The 23,884-nt window shown below is 44.7% G+C and overlaps 1 protein-coding gene across 1 annotated transcript in view; it reads right to left on the bottom strand.

Annotated features, from left to right (window-relative positions):
- Positions 1–2,118: 2,118 nt before the first annotated feature.
- RTBDN (retbindin) overlaps positions 2,119–23,884 on the bottom strand; it is a 133,961-nt gene continuing 112,195 nt past the window's right edge. The window contains exon 6 of the mRNA XM_085654476.1: positions 2,119–4,460. Coding sequence (XP_085510602.1) covers positions 4,170–4,460 — 291 coding nt within the window. The 3' untranslated portion in view covers positions 2,119–4,169. The remainder of the gene's footprint in view (positions 4,461–23,884) is intronic.

The following is a 23,884-nucleotide window of genomic DNA, read 5'->3' on the forward strand; positions in this document are numbered from 1 at the left end:
CATCCTCTCTCTCACTGAAGACCCCTCCACCACTAGAACAAACCTCTGCAACGCCATGACCTGTGCCGCCGACTGGATGAGGACCAACTGCCTGAAGTTCAACACGGGCGAGACGGAAGTGCTGATCTTTGGTAAAAACACCTGATGGTCTCCTGAGCTCGGACCCACACCAACACCTACAGACCATGCCTGAAACCTCAGCATCATCCTTGACAGAAAACTCACGATGAAGCGCCAAATCAACACAGTTGCCTCCTTCAGCTTCCACACCCTCCACATTCGCTGAAAAATCTTTAGATGGGTCCGCGTCAACACCAGAAAGACTGTCACCCTGGCCCTCGTCACCAGCAGGCTAGACCACAGTAACGCGCACTACACCTGTATTACCGCCCAACTCCTAAAGAGACTCCAGACCATACATAATGCAGCAGTCAGACTCATCCTGAACCTCCGCAAGCGGACCTGCTCCCACCCCCAACCTGCAGGCATCCCATTGGCACCCCGTCCAGAAGAGATGCCAGTTCAAGATTCTGACACCCGTCTGTCTACAAGGCCCTACACAATCAGGGACCAGCATACATCAACCACTGCCTTAACTTCCACCAACACGCCAGACACCTGCGCGTCGCCTCCCTAGCCCTCACACACCTCCCGTATTCTCCAAAGCAACTACGGAGGTTGTTCCTGCTCCTACCTTGCTGCCAAGGCCTGGAGCGACCTACCCCTCTACCTACGAATATCACCCTTCATGGCAAAATTCAGAAGGGGACTCAAGACCTGATTTTTTTACTGAGACCAGCGTAACCTCAGTGCCTGGATACCCTCTGGGGTAAAGAGCAGTGCTTTATAAATAACTGATTGATTGATCGGGTGACGTACACTGGGAAGAAATTCCTATTGTAGGGTACATGGTCTTGTTATATGTGTTCAGGAATAGGCAAGCCAATTGCAAGTTATATGTGGCTTAGTATGAACCTTGATTTTTAGGTTTTGCTTGTGCTGTGCTTGAGAAATCTATTGTTTTTGATATAAACTTAAAAGGGAACTAAATCCCGCCCCTTTCTTTCCGGGCTTCTCATTGTTTCCTGTGCATGCTTCTTAACTTTATTCCATTTCTTTTGGCTGTAGCATATTTTTCTGCATTTACTATTGCTCGCCCTCTTCTGCTACTCTTTATCAGTTTCCCGCTGCCGAAATACTGTTAACATGCGCTTTGGTGGAACTATATTTTCATAAGGTTTTGCCTTTTACTATTGCAGCATATTTATAAAACGATTTATCACCCAGAGACATTAAATAATTTACATAGAATCACAGAATGTTGTGTGGCCGAACTGGGATCCCCAGCTCTTGAGTCAGCACCTCTGGCCACTACGCCACATCCTCTCCACTCCCGCATTTTCTTTCAGTGCGTTCTTGCCTTCTCTTAGACGATAATTGATGAAAATAGCTCTTTTTTGATTACATAGGTGAAACTGATGTATTACCCATGCTTGTTGGTATTCTTTCTCCTGTCACGGCTCTTAACACTTGAACACCTTTACGAGCACTTTTTCGTGCACCTTGTGGAGCGACCCAATAATATTTATTAAAAGTATGCACCATTGATGAAAAAGTATATCAACTGAATTGATTTCATGTTTCTTTGAGTAGTGGATTCATTTTCCTTCTCTCTCTGATTTAAACAATAGATGTGATTTCGTATTTTTGTTTAATTTTTTTCTTTTTCAATAGAACCAATTGTTGCTTTTAGTGGAGCTTGCCAACCTTTATACCATACAAAAGCAAAACTATTGGCATTTTCAGAGTTTCTGTTTTCTCTCATCAACCACTTGGCTTCATTCAGCCACAAGCGTCTGATGAATGCGAAGGCTCCAACTTGATGAGAAATACTTAAGCTTCTGCTCTTGACTAGGGCAAGATTTTCACAGCCCAGTGCTGCACTTGTCTTGGTGAATGCGGGCCAAAGGCAGAGCTGTGTGATATATCAAGTATATGTTCTTCAGCCACATTATTTCACACTTGGACATGTGCTCTTCGGGCCTCAATGAAGAAGGGAAAATCTACTTTGAAAATTACCCTGTTTGTCGATAAAAGACACACAAATCACAGCCGTTATGTTTTTTAAAAGTTTATTTTCTCCAACACAATCTGAAATGAGACGTTTGCCGCTGTTTGCCTTCTTACATCAGCGTAGACACCAAAAGCGACAAAAGGGTGGGTTGGGGAGAGGGTGACAAAGAATGAGCTATGGGCACCAAGCCATATGTATCTGCAGACCCTCAGTTAACTGGCATCTCAATGGACATCTTTATGTTGACTGAAAGGCATAGAGAATTGGGCACAAAGAACATTGGATAAAATAGACAAGAATGTTGCCATGTGAATTGGCAGATAAGGAACCTGAGGCAGGTGTGTGGGTAACGACATAGAGCACCAAGTCAGTGACTGGGCAGGGTGGTTCAAGGGCGACACGTGTTGTGACTAACAGAGGATTATATAGTATTGTGGATAGAGTGGGCACAATAAAGTATTTGGGCTATTTTCGTCCTGAAGGAATAACTTTTAGTGGAGTAAGAAGGGACTGACAGAACCGATTTACTTCCCCCATTTGTGCCAGTCAATCCCTTATTGGAATCCCACTGCTTCAGTCCATCCTTCTTGAACGTCTTCAGTCACCGCCAGCCATTTGCTCAGTTTCCCTTCCTCAACACTTTTCTCACCCCCTCCCTTCACCTCACTCTTTCTAAAGTACCTTGGATACCTTGACTCCACTCTAACTAACGCCTGCTCAGCTTCCTTGCACTCTGTGATACCCGTTCGCCCGCTCCTTGGAGGGTCTCCGATGGCGCACACGCCCCACCCATGAGTATATGGACTAACCTTATCCTCTAGGAATTTTTTTACCATCTGGCCTATCAGAAACTCGGCAAGCGTGCTCTGAGAATCTTAAAGAAGCTGTAAACTGCAAGGATTTCACTCAACCCCAACCCCTTTATGACCAGGTGGTGGTGTTTGGAAAATATGACAGATCTCACCAGCATGTTTCCCCTTTCTTCAAATACGTTATTTTCACAGTATTGCCCTTAGGATGAAATCCGGCATTCCAAGTCCCCCTTTGCTTATGCCTAACGCTTTTCCACAGCTTGCTTCTTTTTTGTATGAATGGATCAGAGGCTCCCACCCCAACACTGTCAGGCTAAGATAAGCAGCTCAGGCTGGAATGAGGAGGTGAGATGGCAACAGTGAACATCCGAAGAGTAACACAGTCCAAAGAGGCACGGGTTTGGGGAAGATATTCAATACAGAAGATGATCTCTGGAGAAGAAAGAGGGTCACAGGATGAGGCACAGAAGTGGGAAAGCTTAGAGGTAGAACTTGTGAATGTTTATCCACGGGTCGAGAAAAAGATTACTGCCACCAGGCAGGAGTGATGGACGCAAAAGACAACAATAAGTTCAAATAGACCTTTCATGCCACATGGGGAAACCACACTCTCGGGCCAGAACAAAACTGAAAACGAAATGACTTTGTGATCCATTAGAAGGCGAATAAAACGGTAGACTAGAAGGGTCTGGCCTGCCTCGTCCATTGTCAGCATCTGTGTTTTTATCGTAAGCTTTGCCTTAGAGGCACATGGATGTTAGCCACCCATCAGTGGCAGAGAAAGGGACGCCGCCGATGAGGGACTAGCAGACATATTTCAATCTTTGAGTTCTTTTCCAGGTAACCTCTTCCTGTCGGCATTTGGGAGGGAGGTGAAGACCTGTGGTGCACTGGCGTCGGCCATCTTGGAGGCTGACAGGTACCGGAAGCGGATGTGGCTCTATCACTCGGTGACCTTGTGCCATGCATGCAGTTACATGAGGTAGATGTGCCTTTCATTGACGGTGGGTTTTTGGTGGAGATGTGAGTGAAATTGTGTACTTCTGGGGCCACATCTAGTGTCAGATGGACGCAGTTACCTTCCATGGTGTGGTATCACACTAACTCGCTACAGGACTGGCGCTGACTGCAGGGGAGCTGCAGAGCAAGGCTGCTGGGTAATGGGCATGGGGGATTGCATAGTTCAGAAGCAGTTTATACGAGCTGGGGAGTATTCCCCTTCATGGGGGGAAAGCAGGTAAGAAAAGGAGCTAAAGGGTGTCTGCCGGCATGTGGACATTAAGTTAGAACCCACTCCCGCTGCCCTCGACGTCTTCTATGAACACAGAGCGCTTGTGCCTGGAGCCGACGAGCTTCTGAAGGAACGGGGAGCTGGTACTCTGGCAGGGCCCGTGGTCTCCTGACGTGCCCTCCTTGGTGACATCTGGCTCTTCCGCACTCTCCCCTTCTTCTGTGGTAGCCTCGCGGGGGACCAGGTCAGACTTGGTCAGCGTCAAGCATTGGCAGGGCTCTTGCACAGCTGTGAAGGAGTCTCCCCAGATGGTCTCGCACAGTTCCCGCCCGTTGGCATACATCTGTAAGAGAGACGAACATGCAAGGGTTAATTTAAGCATAAAATAATGGATTGAATAACAAATACGAAGGAGATGCTGCACTATGCTGTCGCACATGAAAAAATAAATTACTCCACATCTTCACCAAATCTGTACTATTTCACAAATGTATAACCGCATCATTTTAATATTGGAATCCAGTGTTCTTGACTCTGATCATTAACAAACCACTAATCGCTACAAGAGGCCAGATCCTACATCAGCATATGTGAAGCGGCTTGCTCGGGAGATACCAGCACTTACTACTTCTCTAGAAAGAGTTTCCAAGTAGTGGTAGCGCAACACTGTGCAGCTTTCTTTATTTTCATTTCCAGCTCATTGAGTTCACATGCTTTAGTGAGTACTCCTGCAAGGTCATTCTTAATTTGCTTGTTTTATTGGCAAACAAAGATATAATTGTGTAGTAACCAGGTAGACAGAGAGGGTCTAAAGCTGATTTTTTATTTGGCTACATGGACAGCAGAGTCAGTAGGACCAACTCTACCAGCAGCTCCAACAGGAATGGCCTAGAATCACGCAGTGGCTAGGTGACCACTATTCTAGAGCACTACAATATTTACAGCATTAAAGGGAAACACCATATGATAAGCATTAACATGAAAAGTGGAATACCACAAGATACAGCAAATTGGTTGGGCCAAGATGGTATGAGATAAGACAGGTTTTATGTTGTCGACAGATTTTATTCTCTTTGGATTTGTAGCTTCCTCGCTTCTAAAACAATTTTACATCCCTCCAAAATCCATCACTTTTAACAATTATAAAACGCACAGGTTAAGAAGAAAAACCAACATTTGCCTATAAGAGCTCCAATCGTTTTTAGGTCTGGTTTGGCAGTCTTGGTTACTGTGAGACATTGGGTTGTTGGTTGAGTGGGACGTGAGCCCTGGTCAAGCAGAAACCAAAGTCCTTGTCAGAGTAAGGCCCATGTAAACCCCAAATTAACTGGTGCTCACCCCCCTAGTAGCTTGGTGTTATAATCTACCTACTTGGTACAGTCCTCCCCCTCCCCTTCCCACTCTGTCCCTTTGGTTCCATCTTAGAACCTTCAGGTGAAGGCTGCATTGGAATGTTCATGATTGATGCTGTGAGGGATTGCGCCTAGGATTGGCAAAGCTGAAGGTGTAGTGTTCTACTTCTTTCAAACAAAGGACTTTCTACTTACCTTCCTTCGTTTGTCATCACTTCATTTTGGCGACGAGTTTGGGATGCTGTGACAGGGACAGCGCTACACCTTCCCCTGTGGATTTTCGCCTTGCCAGTCGCCTCAAAGCACATTCTTGAAGACTTTTCTCCGGTTGTTTCAAAGGATGTCAAAAGTATGGTTCAAGTTTGTCCTCATCCTTTCCTCCGGTGAGTCTTTCGCTTAGCTTGGATGTGCCAGAGACTTTAATCTGATAAAGGCGTATATTTTTCACTAAGTGCCTGATACAATCCCTTCACGTTACATTCTTCATTTAAGAGTTGTGCCTGGCTTTTCTGTTTGCTCACTCGCTGTGTATTCAGGCAGCCAGTGTTGCGTGTATTCCTAGCCTGTGCCTTTATCTAACTTGAGGAAAGTGCCCGGAGCCTGTGTCTTTGCTAGGGGTTTGATTTTCAACGCCCATGCTGGAGGATTGTTTGCTTCCGCTTAATTATTATTCTTTTTTTTTTCTGGATAAGTGTGCTTTCCCAGGATTTTGAAAAGCGCTTCCTCTGCCTCTGTTTCCATGTTATGAACGGACGTCTTTGCAAGTCAGCTGCCTGTGCGGAGATTGCCTCACGTCGATGTAATATCCCAGCGGAGCTGAATTATCGTTCATTGTGCCGGTTTTGAAAGTGAGCTGCTGGTGAGGTGTTTCGTCTCAGCGGTGTGCGATCCCAGCGAGTGTTTTCATCTTGCATGTGGCACTGTTTTCTCTGCGATCCCAGCGAGTGTTTTCATCTTGCATGTGGCACTGTTTTCTCTTGTCAGCCTCACGAGGGAGTCGTCTTGCAGCGGCACACAGTCACAGCGGGGGTGAGCTCACGTAATGGTGCGGACTTACTTCTAATATTCAGCAGCATTTCACAAGGCTGTGTATTTCTTCAAGGCTGTGTTATTTTGAGTGGCATACAAGACGCGTTCTAAGCGGGACACCTGTCTCTGATTTCCTCACAGGAAGTTCCCACCTTATAAACATTACTTCCCGGTCACAGGGTTATGAAACATTTCACGGCCATAAAAAGAGGACAAAGACTTTCATTTTGATGATGGTAGTATATTTTTCTGTTTAATCATTTGGTAGGTGTTAGAAACAATCTTATGTAGAGTTTAAAGATACATTGTCATATAGGTTTCACAGATTCTGGACTACATTGTTAAAATTTCTAGCCTATTTTTGAAATTTTTCCAAACTTAAAAAAATATATATATTAATTAGTAGTGTACTCTCCTCTTTTAAAAAAAAAATGTTGTGGACAGCCATGGCAGGTGCAGGAATGAGTCAACCACCCCCATTTTTAAATGAAGTAGGTGAGCCTGACATACCTTGGCATAGGTGGGAAGGTATCTTTAAATCATACCTCATTGCAATAGGAGGGGGTAATTTTTCTAGCTTAAGAAAGCAAAATATCCTTCTGCACAATCTTGGTATTCAGGTGAGGAAAGTTTTTGAGGACATTACAGGAAGGTTAATTGAACCCACAGAGGAGGAAGCAGGTGTGGATGTTTACAAGTACACTTTGAGGAAATTGGAATCACACTTCAGAGTAAAAATAAATGTAGTATTAGAGAGGCACAAATTCTTCAATAGATGTCAGAGAAAGGATGAGAAAGCCTCCTCATATGTGGCGGTTTTAAGAGGCATGTCAGCCGCTTGTGAATTTGGTGTCCTAACGGATTCACTTATCAGGGATCAATTAGTTAGATACACAAATGACATTAAGATACAGGAGGAACTCATCACTAGAAATCCTGACCTTGAAGAAGCAATTAGCATAGCTAAGGGTTTAGAACACACAGCATTGTGTATGAAGGAGAAGAAGTCTCATCCAGATTTGAATAAAGAGAAAGGGGAATCTAAGGTCTCTACCAGTGAGGAGGCTGTGTGTAAAGTAGGCGAAACGAAAAAAGAGGTTTCCCGTAATAAATCTGATGGTTTGCAATGTTTTAGATGTGGCAGTCCCAACCATTTGGCAAACAACTGGAAATGCCCAGCAAGGAATGTAGTTTGCAGGAAGTGTAATAAGAAGGGGCATTTCTCGAAGGTATGCAATGTATTCAGTCCCAAAGTACATGTCATTGAAAATCCTGAGCTAGTGACAGATGATAAAAAAACATTTGTATTTCAGATAGAACAAGGGGATTTGGACGAAAGCATACAATATCCAACTTGTGATATTTATCTGGATGGGGAAAAAATTCAAGTGTATGCGGACTCATGTTCGCCGTTCAGTCTCATTGAGAAGATAGTATTTGAAGAAAAGTTTGCCAAACACAGGATCAGATAAGAAAGTCCTGATATTTGTCCATCTGGGTACAATAGAGAACCTATCCCGTTAGAGGGGATGACAAGAATGAGAATCTCGTTTAAAGACAGACATACAGTTGGCAAGGTATATGTCACTAAGAAAGGTTCAAGTTTGTTGGGGTGGAAACATCAGAAAGAATTGGGTATCACCCTGGACCCCAACAAGGTTGACCGGGTCTTGCTTGTTGAACCACCAGTGGTAGGAGGTAACCTCACTAAAGAATTTCCGGAAGTGTTTACAGATAAATTGGGAATGTTACAAAATTATATGCATAAAATTGTTTTAAAAGAAGGAGCTGTCCCTGTGTTGCACAAAACTCGTTCAATTCCTCAACTCATGAGGGAACCCTTAAGATTGGAACTTCAAAAACTGGTTAACCAAGGTGTCATTCAAGAAATTGATAGTTCAGAGTGGTTGGCACCCATTGTCCTCACGACCAAGGATAATGGGAAGAACATTCGATTATGTGTGGACTTGAGAGACTTAAATGCAAACATCTTGGTGGATAGACATCCCTTACCGAGGATAAATGAAATGCTGAGCACGATTCAAGGGACAAGATTTTTTAGCGGGCTTGATCTATCCTTGGCCTATCATCAGGTCAGTCTCCACCCAGAATCTCAGTTGCTGACGGCTTTCACTACTCCATTTGGTAACTACAAATTCTTGAGAATGCCTTTTGGTTTGGTGTCAGCCGCCTCAGCTTTTCAAAGGATAATGCAACATATTCTAAAGGATTGCTGTAAAACAATGTGTTTCCAAGATGACATTCTAATATATGGTTCTAATGAGATTGAACACAATGCGAATGTTAGTTCTGTGCTAAGCAAACTTAGAGAGGTTGGTTTTACTACTAAAGAAAACAAGTGTAAATTGGGGGTGACATCTGTTGACTATTTGGGGCACACAATCTCGGAGGAAGTGATTAAACCTAAGATTGACTTGGTTGAAGCAGTGAGAAGAGCTCCCACTCCCACATGCAAAGAAGAAGTTTTTTCATTTTTAGGGTTGGCAGAATATATGGCCAAATACATCAGGAATTTTTCTGTTTTGTCTCAACCTCTTAGGGATCTGCTAAAGAAAAATGCCACATTTGTTTGGGGTAAAGAACATGTTGAAGCGTTTGAATGTATAAAAGAAGCGATTATTTCTGCCCCATTCATTGGCAATTTCAATGCAGAAAGAGACACTATAATATCCACGGATGCAAGCATTAGAGGTATAGGGGCCACTCTTTCACAAAGATTTGACAATAAGGTCAAGGTGGTAGCCTTTGCTTCCAGAACCCTTACAGCGGCTGAGTCAAATTATTCTACAGTAGGAAAGGAGGCATTGGCCGTTTTTTGGGCAATAAAACATTTCAAGTTTTATGTTTGGGGTTTGCCATTTGAAATATGTACAGATCACTAACCATTGTTGTCTTTGTTCACAAAAAAAGATATGGAGAACATGACCCCTCGTATTGCTAAGTGGGTTTTGGGCCTCCAAGGTTTCAATTTCAAAATGATGTACATTCCCGGACTAAAGAACAGGGTAGCTGACTGTTTATCTAGGGCCCCTGTGAAGTATGAAGAGGTTACATCCATGCCCAAAGATAATATTCTGGAAATTGCCCTACCTGCGATAGCACAAGAGAAATGGGAATTTTACATGGAGCAAGATGATCTCATTAAGATGGTAAAAAATTATGTAATCAAAGGGTGGCCCAACAAATGCAATGTCCTACCTGAAGAAGTTCAGCCCTTTTGGGATGTAAGGAATGATTTGTCTGTAGTGGAGAATTTTCTTCTCAAATCAGGCAAGTTAGTTCCCCCAAGAGGGTTAAGGAATCACATAATTGATCTCACTCATGAAGGGCATTTGGGGAGAAGTCTCAGTAAGGCAAGGTTAAGATCAGAGTATTGGTTTCCTTATATGGATCAGTTGATGGAAGAGAAGGTGCGTGAGTGTAGGGCTTGCAGCCTGAGCGATAAATCTAAAAGCACAAGTCACATTCCCCTTATACCGGTTGAAGTCCCCAGAGTTCCTTGGGGCAAGCTTGGTCTTGATATTGCCGGTCCCTTACATACCATGGGACCTCAGGAGTGGTACCTGTTGGTTCTTATTGACTATTATTCAAACTGGATCACATATAAGTTTGTGAATAGGATCAATACCAAGGCTCTCATTGGTTTTCTAAGTGAGGTGTTTTCAAAGGAGGGTATTCCTTCCACCATAGTCACTGATAATGGCGTACAATTGGTATCTGATGAAATGAAGGAGTTTCTCAAGGACTTGTCTATTACTCACATACGCACACCTTTATATTGTCCCAAGGCAAATGGGAAGTTGGAGAGAGCTAATCGTATGTTAAAAGAGTGTATTCAATTAGCAGCTACTTCAGGTAAACCTATTCAAGCAGCTGTTAGAGACATGCTATGGTCGTACCATACCACACCCAATTTTACCACGGGTCATTCCCCTTTTGAATTACTGAGGGGAAGGAAGGTTGGCTCTAAGTTGTCTCCAAACTGGTTGTCCCAGAACAAAGAGATTAGGGTCAACCAGGAAGATTTCAGGAAGAGGTTGGTAAATAAACAAAAGAAATACAAAGAGAGGTATGATAAGAAGTGGGGTACCAAAAACAAGTCACTTAAACAAGGGCAATGGGTTTATATCAGAAAACCTTATGGTGTTGGCAGTAAAGAGGACAAATGCTATGCTCCAGAAAAAATCGGAGAGGTTAAGAATAACGTTGTTATTCTTGAAAATGGTAAAATGTGTAGTATGGATCGAGTGGCCATATGCCCTGACAGGCCATGTCAAGGTGAGACTAAGGATTCCCCCACTCAGGCTGCCCTTTCGGTGGTGGTTCAAGGGAGAAGAGGGGAAAGATCCAAGTGCTCTCCTGGATGGCACAAAGATTACAAAATGGAGTGATGTGCTCCTCTTCCTGTCCGAAGTGTCGATCATTTTTGGGTCTGCTGCGAAAGACCACAGTCATTGTTCTCTCACCTGTTTACCCTTTATTTCTTGTTCTTCCTTTTTCTTCTCCACCCTCTTCCCTTTTCAGCCTGCTTCTCCCTTGCTCTTTCTTTCCCTTTCCCTTCTTTCCCCTTCTTCCTCCTTTTAGGGAGGGAGATGTGTTATAATCTACCTACTTGGTACAGTCCTCCCCCTCCCACTCTGTCCCTTTGGTTCCATCTTAGAACCTTCAGGTGAAGGCTGCATTGGAATGTTCATGATTGATGCTGTGAGGGATTGCACCTAGGATTGGCAAAGCTGAAGGTGTAGTGTTCTACTTCTTTCAAATAAAGGACTTTCTACTTACCTTCCTTCGTTTGTCATCACTTCACTTGGCACAGAGCAGTCAGGCTTAACTTGGAGGCAAACATTACATTTATCTCCTAAATGCATTTAATACAGACATCAATATCTTGTATGTCTTTTTTTCACTGCAGCAGGTGTTTTCAATGTTATGTTATGTTATTCGGGCTTATATAGCGCACAGCTGCCCCCGCAAAGGGGCGTCCCGGGGCGAACCAGCATCAGAAAACGGGCCTAAACACCAGACCTGAAAAAACCCGAAGAATAGAAAAAGAGACCGAGAAGAATAAATTGAAGGAAAGAGGAAGGTTTTGATAGCTTTTCTGAAGTCAAGCAGACACTCCATTCTACGAATCTGAACAGGCAGGGAGTTCCATAGCTTGGCTGCCAAACAACGAAAGGACCGGCCCCCCGCACAACAACGTTTCACACGGGGAACAGTAACCAAGTGCTGCCCCAAGGAGCGCAGCTGGCGGGGGGGGGGGGACATAAGGGGTAAGCAAGTTACCAAGCAGGCTAGGCGTGGCAAGCTTCAAAATCTTAAAAGAAAGACACAGCATCTTAAATTTGATGCGCTCCACCATGGGAAGCCAGTGAAGTCTCCGGATGGCGCCAGCAGAGGGGCAGGACCGCATGGAACCCCAACAAGGCTCTGGCTGCGGCGCTTTGAACACGATGCATCCGAGTTATTTCAGCCTGATTGGCCCCTAATAGGAGCGAACTGGCATAGTCCAATCGGGATAGAATAGCTGACTGAACAATCAGCTGGCGCGTTGGTGGGTCAAAAAACTTCAGAAGAGGCTTAAGACCCCGTAAGAGGCCAAAGCAAGTGCCGGCAACTCTTTTGGTATGGTCTTGAAAGCTGAGAGAGGAATCCATCCATACCCCCAGGTTTTTAACCACTGCCTTCGAATTAGGAGTACTCCCCAGGACACTCGGCTACCATCGCTCACTCCACATGCTCGAGTTCTTCCCTACTAGCAAAACCTTGGTTTTGCTAGCGTTCAGCTGTAAGCAATTAGTGGTCATCCATTCTGCAACGGCCGCCAGGCCACCTCTAAACCTTGAGGCATTCAGAGTGGAACCTTCAGCCTGGGCCACCACTAGCTGCGTATCATCCGCATAGGAGACCATGGTGAGGTCCCACTGCCTGGCGACCGCTGCCAGAGGCTAGACGTACAGATTAAACAGAGAGGGACTCAGCGACAAGCCCTGTGGCACCCCCTGGTCGATGGAATGGGCCTGAGAAAGAAACGGGGGGGGGGGGCTGACACTGGTAAAGATCTTTCGGTCAGAAATGATCTGAACCATTCCAGAGCCAGGCCAGCCACACCCGCCTCCTCCAGCCGCTGTAGCAGAATGCCATGCGAGACTGTGTCAAAGGCGGCACTTAGATCCAGCAGGATCAGTGCCGCCGTCTGACCGAAATCGAGAATGGTCCGCAGATGTTCAGTCATGGCCAGGAGAGCAGTCTCCGTACTATGGCCCAGGCGGAAACCATTTTGAGAAGGATCCAAAATGTTGTTGGAGTTCAAAAAATGTGTTAGTGTATCATTAACATGCGCCTCTGCTATCTTAGCCACCCAAGAGAGGAGAGATATAGGCCTTAAGTTTTCGAGTTTGGCCGGGTCAAGCAATGGTTTTTTGAGAATGGGGGATACCCATGCCTGTTTCCACGGCACCGGGACAATAGCTGTGGAAAAGGAAGAGTTAACTATCTGGCATAGCGGGGCCAGAAAAAGAGAGAGTGACTCCCTAAACTGAGCCGGCTTTAAAGGGTCGGCAGGAGAGCCAGATTTAACTTTCCTGCTCAGCCGAAGGAACTCATCCTGAGAAATACTAGTGATAGCTGTTAGAGACGGCAGTGGCAAGGGTCTAGGAGGAGCAATAGAAGAAGGAGTGGTCACTTGTGGGAAGGACCGATAGATGGTACAGACTTTCTCAACAAAGAAAGTGACCAGATCCTCGCACTGCTGTTCAGATGAAATGACGGATGTCGAATTTTTCCTAGCCCTAAGGTCTTTAAGGATCTTAAAAATACATTTGGCCGGGTTAGGGCTAAGCTTAATTTCATTAGCATAGTAAGCCGCTCGAACATTATAGATAGTTCTGGGATAGTGTTTGTTGTTACCAAATATTTACAATATTTGGCCCCATACAGCGGTATATTTCTGTCTCACCCCGTGCTATTGGCTATTTGGTTAACATTCATCCTCCTACGGAGTACTTGCATTGCAACGTATAATTAACTATTTTACATCCGAAAAGTACTCTAACTCACCACACTTTAAATTGCTTATCTCATTGACACGTTATGCACAGACAACATTAGTATTTCTTTGAGGGTTTTTTCACTACAATTGGTTTTTTGGAGTGTTTTATTGAGGGCTCAGAATGCAAGTTAGACCAGTGGGCTTTGCCAATACTTGTTTTAAATAATTGGAAGTCTCCACCAATGCAGATAGATCCTGGCTGTTAATGGCTGTGCACTGGATCATGGCCCTTCTTGAGATGTCATCAGACATTTCTGCTGTTTCTTTTGCTTTAGAAAGCAAGCATCTTGAGAGTACTTCAGTACTGATTGACACTTCCTTTTATCTTGCATCCTAGCATCTCTGTCCGGTTAGGGGTACACACACATCGCATTACAGGATGGGTCACGTCAAAGCACTGAAACAGGGATGATGCATTTTAATATACAACACATTTATAAGTGCTTGTTGAATCAATCTGCTACTTTCTTCCTGAACCCTTTCACACTTTTCATTCGTAAATTGGATCATGGACTACAATGAGGCCAGTGCTTCATTTTAAATCATGTAAATCAGAAAGCGCTAAAGGCTGAAGCCTGCTAAATGCTCTGCATGAGGAGGTAGACATTACTTCACTCCTCGTGCTAGAACATAGTCTACTGTTGGGCCTTGAGTAGTCCTGCTGGTGAGGGTAGCAAGTATTTGATTATATTATAAAGTAAGCTCCAACACCCCTGCTAAATTGTGTGCCTGTTGATGGCTGTTGTTAGCTCAAATAAAACCTCGCATTCCCCTCTTAGGCATCAGTCTTTGTTCAGCCAATAACTGCGCTGGCCTTTTGCAACACTTTTATCATAAAAAGGTGCATCATCTATTGCAGGGTAATTCCCTTTGTTTCACAAAGGACATATATGTTTATATTTCTGTATTATTTATTCATGTGTGATATGTTTACAACTCTGACCTAGTGAAACGGACGGAAGAGCAATGTACAAGTAACAGGTAAGAGAATAGCTCGAATCATTAATATATGAAGAATGAAATGTGGTTATGATGAGAGAAGTGGCGAGGCTTTACTAAGCATTTAAGTGCAGTCTGGAAAGCTTGATTATTAGGTCCTTTCAGGAAGGCTGGTTGGCCAGGGCACATTCTAAGTTCTTCTGTTAGGTTAGTGCTAAGTAGGAGAAAATAGCATATCCAGTCAACCTCCACCAGGTGTGTCTTCGAAGCACGACATTGGTGCCAATGGCTCTGCCAAGTGCAGTCTGTGGTGCCAAAGGCCTCATTCTATTTGGATTCTCTATCCGAGGGATTGGTCGTCATCTGGGTATCTGTACAAACAGGCATAAAAGAACATGATTTCGACCACATAGCCATCAAAGTATCCATGAGGGACTCATTGAATTATAGCACGGGCTCCAATAACGCCAGCTCAAGTTAGAGAATCCTCATCAGACCATTTGTTTTAGTGGCGGCTCCTCTATAGGGGCGTTTGGGCGCCGCCCACTGCTTTCTCGCAGTGCGAGAAGCAGAAACATGAAATGGTAAAAACTACCATTTTATGTTTCTGCTTCTCGCACTGCGAGAAAGCAGAAGTGCCTGGTTGGGGGCGGGAGGGTGGTCGGTCCTGCTCGAGGGTAGGGGGGGTGTGGCTTGCCCACAGTTGTGGGTACTGACAGTTTGGTCGGCCCTGGAGCTGACCAAACAGTCAGTACCCACAACAGTGGGTAAGCCACTCCCCCGCCCTCGAGCTGGACCGCCGACTATCCCTTTTTAGGTCTCGCCTGGCGTATGCTGCGCGCATGCGCAGTCTTGCTGGCGAGATTTAATGTTTACGGGTATTTTCTGTAAGGGGCTTTAAGCCCCGCCCCTCTTTTCCATTGGCTGGTGTCACCGTTTATTGTAAACGGTGGCCAGCCATTGGAACAGAGTTGTGCATGACGTATTTGCTCGGCTTTTTGAGCCGTCCCACTTGGACGGGCTCGCCTGAATTACGTTTGTCGCAAAAGGTTTCTTATCTTTATGGGGCCAAACACATGGCCCCATAAAGACAAGAAACCTTTTAGCAGGCAAGAAAAAGCTGAGCAATACGTAATGGCGAGCGCTTGTTAATATAGCGCCTAGACTCCGAGGTAGTTCAAGAAGACATGACAGGTACTACTAGTACCAAACTTAATTTGCCGACTTAATCGCCCTTGAACAGTGGTCGAATCAGTCCACTCGGGACTCAAACTAGTGACCTACAACTTACATCTCTGCAGCGGGAGCCTTGATCCACTGAGTTGTCTCTCCGGGTGATATAATAAAACATTATTGCTGCGTCACAAAGCAAGGGGTTGCAAGGTGATTGAAACCAGAGTCTTTATCGAATGATGTAAAGCGCGTCAGTAAAATGTAAGACATTCGACCACTTTTGTCATGTTAACGGATTGTATAGCGCTGTACTGCCGTTAGTGTGGCCTCGCAGCTCTCTGTTGAGCGAGTACATGCATGCCATGGGTTTTTGGATTCCAGTGAGCGACAGACTGTGTGTTGGGCTGCAGGCTGTAGAGTTGCTGTAGACTAGGGTGCCAGACACACAGAGAATAAAATGGAAACCACCACGTGCTGTGCTCCACGTGACTGACACTGCTCAGATGCCAGGACAGCTCTGGCGCGAACTTCGCAGTGCCACCCCAGGGGAAGAAACGTGAACGGGGCTCAGTGAGAGCCAATGTCACTATTAAAGTTCCCGCCTCTTCTTCCTCAGATATACAGGCTAGTATTGTACTAAAGGAAGCTGCCTACTTGCACGACGCTCCTAGCCCTCTGAAAGGCAGACTGGCCCTGCAGCTCGTGCAGCTGCTCGGGTGAAGGCAGAGGGGCAAGCGGGGCTTTGTCATATGCTAAATAAGTGCAACCAGTGTTTGGAGACACTATATGCCTGTGTGTTTTTTTAATAAAATATAGCTGTCTTTACCCAATACTAGTATTATTGGGACAAAGGCCAATAATATATATGTTCATTACACAATAGGTTTATCATGACCTGAATAAGGTGATCACAGAAGTGGAAGGCACATGATCCGTGGAGCTCTAATACCAGTATAAATCAAGGGATATATACCACCCGGTTGGCTTTTCCGTTTTCTATATGTTAGATTAACTATGGATCAAATCATTGGACTCTCCAGTACTCATTAGGTGAGATAGAATTAATAATAGGTTACTTTTTTCTTTTTGCATGTGGTTTCTGGTGGCGGTTTCTGTTTGATATATCATAACAGACACTTTGGTCCTTGGTGGTGGTTATAATTTTGCAAGGTGGAGCAAACATGAAATTTTTTTGTTATAAGATAGTGCATTGGTGACATTGTATGTGATTTTTATTAAATGTCAAACAAGAGGCTTTTTGAATAAAGGATATAATATTTCAATTGTTTTGATGCCAGTTTTAGATGATGACTGTGATGAAAATGAGCAATTACAGGTTTTTTATAATTGTCAAACATTGTGGGTATATTTTTTATGGATCGTGATTGTTTGTTTATGTATTGTTTACAGCCTTGAAAAAGTCCTTTTGGACGAAACACGTGTCGGCTGTTTTGTACACATACTTGGTTTCAAAAGAAGAAATAATAAAGAGATATGGAAAGAAAATCCTGAAGCAATTTGTGGACTTCAAAATGATACATACAAATTAATAGTGGAAGCCAGCTTCTCTGGTTTAGTACTTTTTGTGTGTGCCTCGGCAAGTGCGTGAAAAGGGGTGTAGATTTACCCCAGCAGTTGAGCTGGGTCATGGGAGCCCCTGGTTACTAATACATTATCCTTCAGAATTTGGCAACAAGATTACACACTTAATTTACACTGAAGATTTAGTTTTAATCTCGACGACCCAGGAGGTTCTCCAAAAACAGCTACAACGACTGGAAAAATATAGCTCTATTAACGGTTTACTTATCAATTACACTAAAATAAAACATTTAATTTGGTAAAATAAAGCAGAGATCCACCTGGCAACTAGATAAGGAGATCGAACAGGTCACGGAGTGTGTGTGTACGTATCTAGAGTGATTTACAAGCCAAAACTCTCAGGAACTCATATGAAACAGATCAAGAATAAATTGACATTCACTGCTAGAGGCACTGTACGTTTTGCACATCTATGCTGGGGGAAAAGGTGTTCTGCCATGGGTTTGATGCTGTGTTAACTGTGAAAATCTATCCAATTATTTTATATGGGGGAATTGTATTACAGCGAATACAGCGGTAAGCTATTGAAAGATGACCAGTCCACCTTTGCAATGGGCCTTTCACTGCACAGGAACACGTGTTGGTGTGTTTTTAGGCAACTTTTGATTCGTTTCAGCTAGGAGCATTTTTTGTTGTTGTTAAAATCTGCAACATATGCAGCAGATAATGGATTATGTGGCAAATGGGATACATCCATAATTATGCAGAAAAGGCTGCAGCCCCAAAACCACAGAATTCCAGTGGCCCCGATTATTCTATTGGAGTATTTTATCTTATTTTAGTTGAAACCTTCTGTTATCTCCAGGTCTAGTTCATGCCTTATATAACTATAAATAAATTAATAAAGTCAACACAGAACAGAGATTGCAATAAAAAGACTTCAGACGCATCTAGTCGTTAATCTGTTCATCTGGGCTCTAAACTCTCCACCCTACAATACAACTTTATTGTTTCACCACTCTGTAAAACACTCTGACATAACCAAAATGAAGCACAATAGTGCCGTATAAAACTGCTAAATAATAGCGCCTTATAAAACTGCTAAATAATTAAATACATATGTGCATGCTTTGTGCATGAAGTGCTTCATAGAATGGTAGGATGTGGATAGGTTATTGGTTCTTGGCTAACTTTTTCTATTAAAATAGTTTGAAATAAGAAATAAGAAAAAATAAAATAAAAGAATAACCATCAAAATGAAAACACACAAGTGTATAGAAATATCCAAATCAAAAATAATTCTTATTAAAAATAATATATAATTTGTAGTGGACACATATGACCCCCACCATTTCTCTTGACATTTTTGCACTATTCTGTGAGCAGGAAGACACTCCCTGCTCTGCATTCCATCCATCATCTGTTTGTCCTGTGTTTTATGTGTCACACTTAAAATAATGCAAAGGCTAACACCAAGAGTGAAAGCTTGAGACAATTCAGTGCTAAAAGGTTTGCAACATAAACTATGGTGAACAAACAGTAAAAGAGAAACACCGAGATGTAGAGAGAACGATCTAAGAAAAATTAAGGGAGAATGACTTTACCACTGCTCCCCAATACACTGCCTTTTAGAGGTGGTCAGAGGAGCTTTGCTCGATAGTCTGAATTTCACCATCTTTTTACGCCTCACCTATAGCAAAGTTCACCAGCCTCCACTGGTTTTACGATCAATGGAGTGCAACTGCAATTCTAGTACCTCAGCTGCCCTATGCACCACCACTGTAAATGTGGCAAGTCAAGCTGTCTTTCAGGGGAGGTGTCAAGCCCACCGGTATTTTGTAAGTCAAGGTATAAGCTTTATCAGTGTAGTGAGCAAGCCATTACCCTCTCCATCATTATCAGTATCCTCTCATGCTTTCTGTTCTGGTATGGAATGAAAGCCAGATCTAAAAAGAGAATGGAGCCTCTGTATTAGTGGTGTTTTGGTACAAGCGTGGGGTGGAAATAGGTAACATGACAACCAGTTGCACTTTAGTTGTTTTGCAGCGCAACATTAGGCGATGCTGGGTCTGAGTCTGACATGGGTGTTGGCACCAGATCATCAATTGGCACTGGTGGCGCTGGCAATGACGTCCGTGTAGTAGAAACCCACGTGGACCATGGTACTGTAGTGGAAACTTGTACTGGTGTTAGTATGTGCCCAGTAACAGGTGCCAGGACAGTAGACTCTGTCAGGTGGCATAGGGGGTGCGCTTGAGGGAACCCGACAAGAGGCTGTTGTGGTTCCCTGAGGCTCAGAGGCATGTAAAAAAGAGCAGAAAAAGCACCCAAAAAATGCAGCACCACTTTCCTGGAGGCTTCTATCTGCTGAGGGGTCGAAGATGGCCGGGGGAACTCTGTCGCATCTGGACCAGTTGAGGTATTGTTCCATAGCCAAACATACAGGGCCCATAGGTATTTTCAAAGGACAATAATTTCATTGCCACCTAAGGCATTGCAGATGTCATAAGAGATTGGATGTGGACACCTCACCCACTAATGATCGTGGCATGCTTTATCTTCGGTCTCCACTCCTCAGCCAGGCAGGTAAATTCCGCCTGGATGGACTCAATTGTACTAGGGAATGCAAAGATATTACCAACTGAATAGAAACAAGGATCCAGATCAGTTAAAAATGCCTTGGGGTATATCCTAACAAAATCTTTTTATTTTCTGGGTACCCCTGACATGGTTAAAAAAAATAGTCTAGGATGTCTACTAAGAGTAATTTTTCAAACATCCATGTTCTCTTGGTTATTGAAAGTGCCCTTAGTGGGGTCAACAGACTTCTTCAGCCCCCCCCCCCTTTCCAAAACCTTTTGAGGTCGGGGTTAGTGATCCAGCCAACAAGGTTAAGGCCCTTAGGGGCAATGTAGTGCTCAGTCAACCCACCCTTCCGGCACCACCACCAAACCACATCAGCTTGTCCTCAGTGGTACATTGCCATCCTGTTGGTGGCACAATGAAGTATTACCTGCTTGGGTGGCAGAGCATCACATCTGCCACATGGGTGCTTAAGATCAGTCAACAAAGGGATGCACTGTTGTACTTTTCCACTCCACCACACATATCACCTACAACACAATGTCTGTCATCTTGCAGAAAGAAATCCAGGCTGTTTTGGACAGAGGAGCCATCAAGAGGGTCCTGGTTCCAGAAATATGAACAGGATGTTAATCTCGCTATTTCCTGGTGCTGAAGGATGGAGGCCTTTGCCATATTTTAGTCCTTCGCCCTCATCTTCTTTCTCAAGAAGAACAAATTCAAGATGCTCTGGAACCAGGCGACTGGAGAGTAGCGCTGGATTTGCAGGTCACCTATTTCCATATCTTGACCTGCAGCCCCACAAGTGTTATCTGCAGTTCAGGATGGGCCATGAGCATTTTCAGTTTTCTGTGCTTCCTTTGCAGCCCTACTAGTGCCACTTGTGTGTTCATAAAAGTGATGTCAGTGGCTGCAGCACATCTTCGGAGGTTGGGAATACCATTCTTTCCATACCTCAATGACTGGCCACTGAAGGCGGGATTGCCATAATCGGTCGTAGATCACCTCCAGATAACGGAGAACCTCCTTACTTCTTTGGGGTTCCCCATCAACATTCCAATGCCCCAACTGCATCCTTTTAAGGAGCTCTCGTTCATTCGAACTGTCTTTTTTGTTTTTTTTTTAAATCTTTTTTTATTGTCATTTGTTCAAGAAATAAAACAAAAAGTGCTGGTTACACTTAGCAATGTCCAGTATCATGACACATTCATTACAGGTTATTTACACAGGTAATGCATTCTTTATAGTTGCCTTAATACTCATCTCAAATTATCAAAGTGCCCGGACCCCTGATCTTGGGCGTGTAGCCGGCTCTCTAACAGTCCTTGTGGGCTAGTCACTTAAGTCTGGGTCTGATTCTATTGTCGGAGGGGCACAAATATTGCCACAGAACGAATTCCACTTGCCCCACACCCCCTCCCACTTTTTGGGACACCCTCTGTGTATGAAGACTGCTTTTTCGGCCACCATTGCTCTATCGATGTCTTGACACCAGTGTTGTTGTAGGGGGGCAGTGGGCGTGCCCCAATGTTGTGCAATATTGCGTTTAGCCAACGTGATCCCAAGGGTCGCCCAGTCCTGTGCTGCGCGATTAAGGTCTGTTGGTTCCCAGATATTGAGGAGGCACCTTTTTGGCTCGGGGGATCTTCGAGGCCACACACCCGAGTAATTGTCTCCATGACCGCCTCCCAGTAGTGTGTTATGTGAGGACAGTCCCATAGCGTGTGGTAAAATGTGCCCCGTGTCCCACATCCCTGCAGACAGAGAGGTGTCTCAGTCCGGCCAATTTTGTGGAGCATGGTTCTAGTGTAATACGTTCTATGTAGGATCTTCAGTTGCACCAACTGTAATCAAGACGAGATTGCCACCTCCCTTGGGGACGCCAATGCTTCCTGCCAATCCTGGTCGTCTATGTCTCCCAGGTCAGCCCGCCATTTGTCTCGTAAGGCTTGTGTGGGATCTTTCTGATTATTAATTAGTTTGCGATAGGTGAGAGAAATGGCTTTTTTAGTTAGATGATCTGTAAGGAGATGGTCCTCGATCGGTGATGATTCGGGGAGATCGGTGCCTCTGGGTATGGCCCTTGTAAGTGTGTGCTTAATTTGTGTATAGCGAAACTGTTCTGAGTCAGCCATTTGATATGTTGTTCGTAGTTGGGCGAATGTCACTACTTCTCCCTTTTTCCAGAGGTCCCCAATTTTCGAGATACCAATAAGGTCCCATTGTGAAAATCCTTTACTGTAGCGGAGCATACCTAATTTTGGCGCATCCCACAGTGGTGTGAGTTGGGTGAGGACTCCTTCCCAACCGAGCGCACGCTGCGCTGTGAACCATATGTATATTGTATGTGCAGTGGGACCGAACCATGCGCCTTTTGTGCTTTTGTGGTAAAGCGCCACTAGGGGTCCTGAGGCCCCAAGAGTGTGCCTGTCAAGCCGGAGAGCTGGTTCCTCCTGCGGGGCGTGGAGCCATTGGTTAACTATGATAAGTTGTGAGGCCCATCATCTTAAACAAGGCTGCGTGGCCCAGGAGGGTCAGAGGTAGTGCATGCCAGTGTTTTACGCTGTTTTTAAGTCTCAGGAGGGGAGGCACGAGATTTCGCTCGTAGAATCGAGGATGGTATGGGGTAATATGAATGCCTAGATATTTAAAACCGTCTTTCCCAAGCTGTATCGTTACTCCCCTGGGTAGGCGCGGAGGGAAACCGCGGAGGACAAACAAAACCGATTTCGCCCAGTTAATCATGTAACCCGAGTATCTGCCATATGATGTACAGATATCTAATAAACAATTAATTGAGCGGCTAGGGGAAGTCATGTATAATAATATATCATCTGCGTACAGTGATATACGGTCTTCCCACCCTTCCGTCCATTTCAGTCCCTGTATCACTGGGTCGTATCGTATCCAAGTCGCGAGGGGCTCAAGCACCAGGGCAAATAGGAGTGGGGACAATGGACATCCCTGTCTGGTCCCGCGCCCTAAAGAAAAGTCCTCAGATATGCGTCCATTGACTACTACGTGTGCCATGGGTTGTGTATATAGCAACCGGACCCATGCACGAAAGTTGGGCCCAAAGCCAAAGTGTTGTAGCACTGCGAACATAAATGGCCACTCTACCCGATCAAAGGCCATACTGGCGTCAAATGATAGAATAATTGCCTCTTCTTGGATGGTGGACATTCGGGCCATCACTCTGTGTAGCCGTCGTAAGTTCATTGCTGTGTTGCGGCCTGGCATAAAACCAGATTGATCCGGGTGTATAAGGGACGTGAGGTGTGGTTGGAGCCTGGAGGCTAGTACTTTTGCTAAGATTTTCTCCCCCGCATTGAGAAGTGAGATTGGATGGTAAGAGGTGCAGTCCTGAGGGGGCTTGCCAAGTTTTGGGATCGTCACTAAAATCGCTATCCTCTGATCCCTGGGAAGTATTCCCTTATCTAGACTGTCTTCGTACATTGTTAATAAGTGAGGCCCCACCCTTTCCACTTCTGTTTTGTAGAGTTCTACCGGAATGCCGTTGGGACTTAGTGCTTTGCCTGATTGTAGCCCCCTAAGTGCAGCAGTAATTTCGTCCACCGTGAGTGGCTCGTCTAATGTGTCGGCGTCTTGGGATGTCAGAGTTGGCAAACGGATTTCTTTGAGAAAGGCCAAATTCTCTTCTACCGTGGCGTTTGTGGTGGGTGTGTAAGCTGCCTCATAATGTCGTGCAAAGGTTGTTACTATGTCCTGTTGGTCCGTTATGTCCTCCCCAGAGGGTAAGTGTAGGTAAGCCACCCAGCGACTAGCGCGTTCTTTCTTGTCGAGCCAGGCTAGCAACTTATCGGCCTTGTCCCCTGCCTCATATATCGTGTGTTGCGTTTTTTGGGCTTTCGTCTTAGCGTCCTCCCATGTGTAGTCCCTGTATGCTTGTTTGGCCAAGTTTAGAGTGTGCGTTGTCTCATCGGTCTGCGCTCTTGTGTGTTCTTCTTCGGCTAGGCTAACTGCGCTCTCAAGTTCCTGCACTTGTAGGGCCCTGTCATGCTTGTGTGAGGTTATTACGGATATCGCCTGCCCTCGCAACACCATCTTGTATGCCTC

Source organism: Triturus cristatus, chromosome 4_1 (genome assembly GCF_964204655.1).
Source record: "Triturus cristatus chromosome 4_1, aTriCri1.1, whole genome shotgun sequence".
Lineage (NCBI taxonomy): Eukaryota > Metazoa > Chordata > Amphibia > Caudata > Salamandridae > Triturus > Triturus cristatus.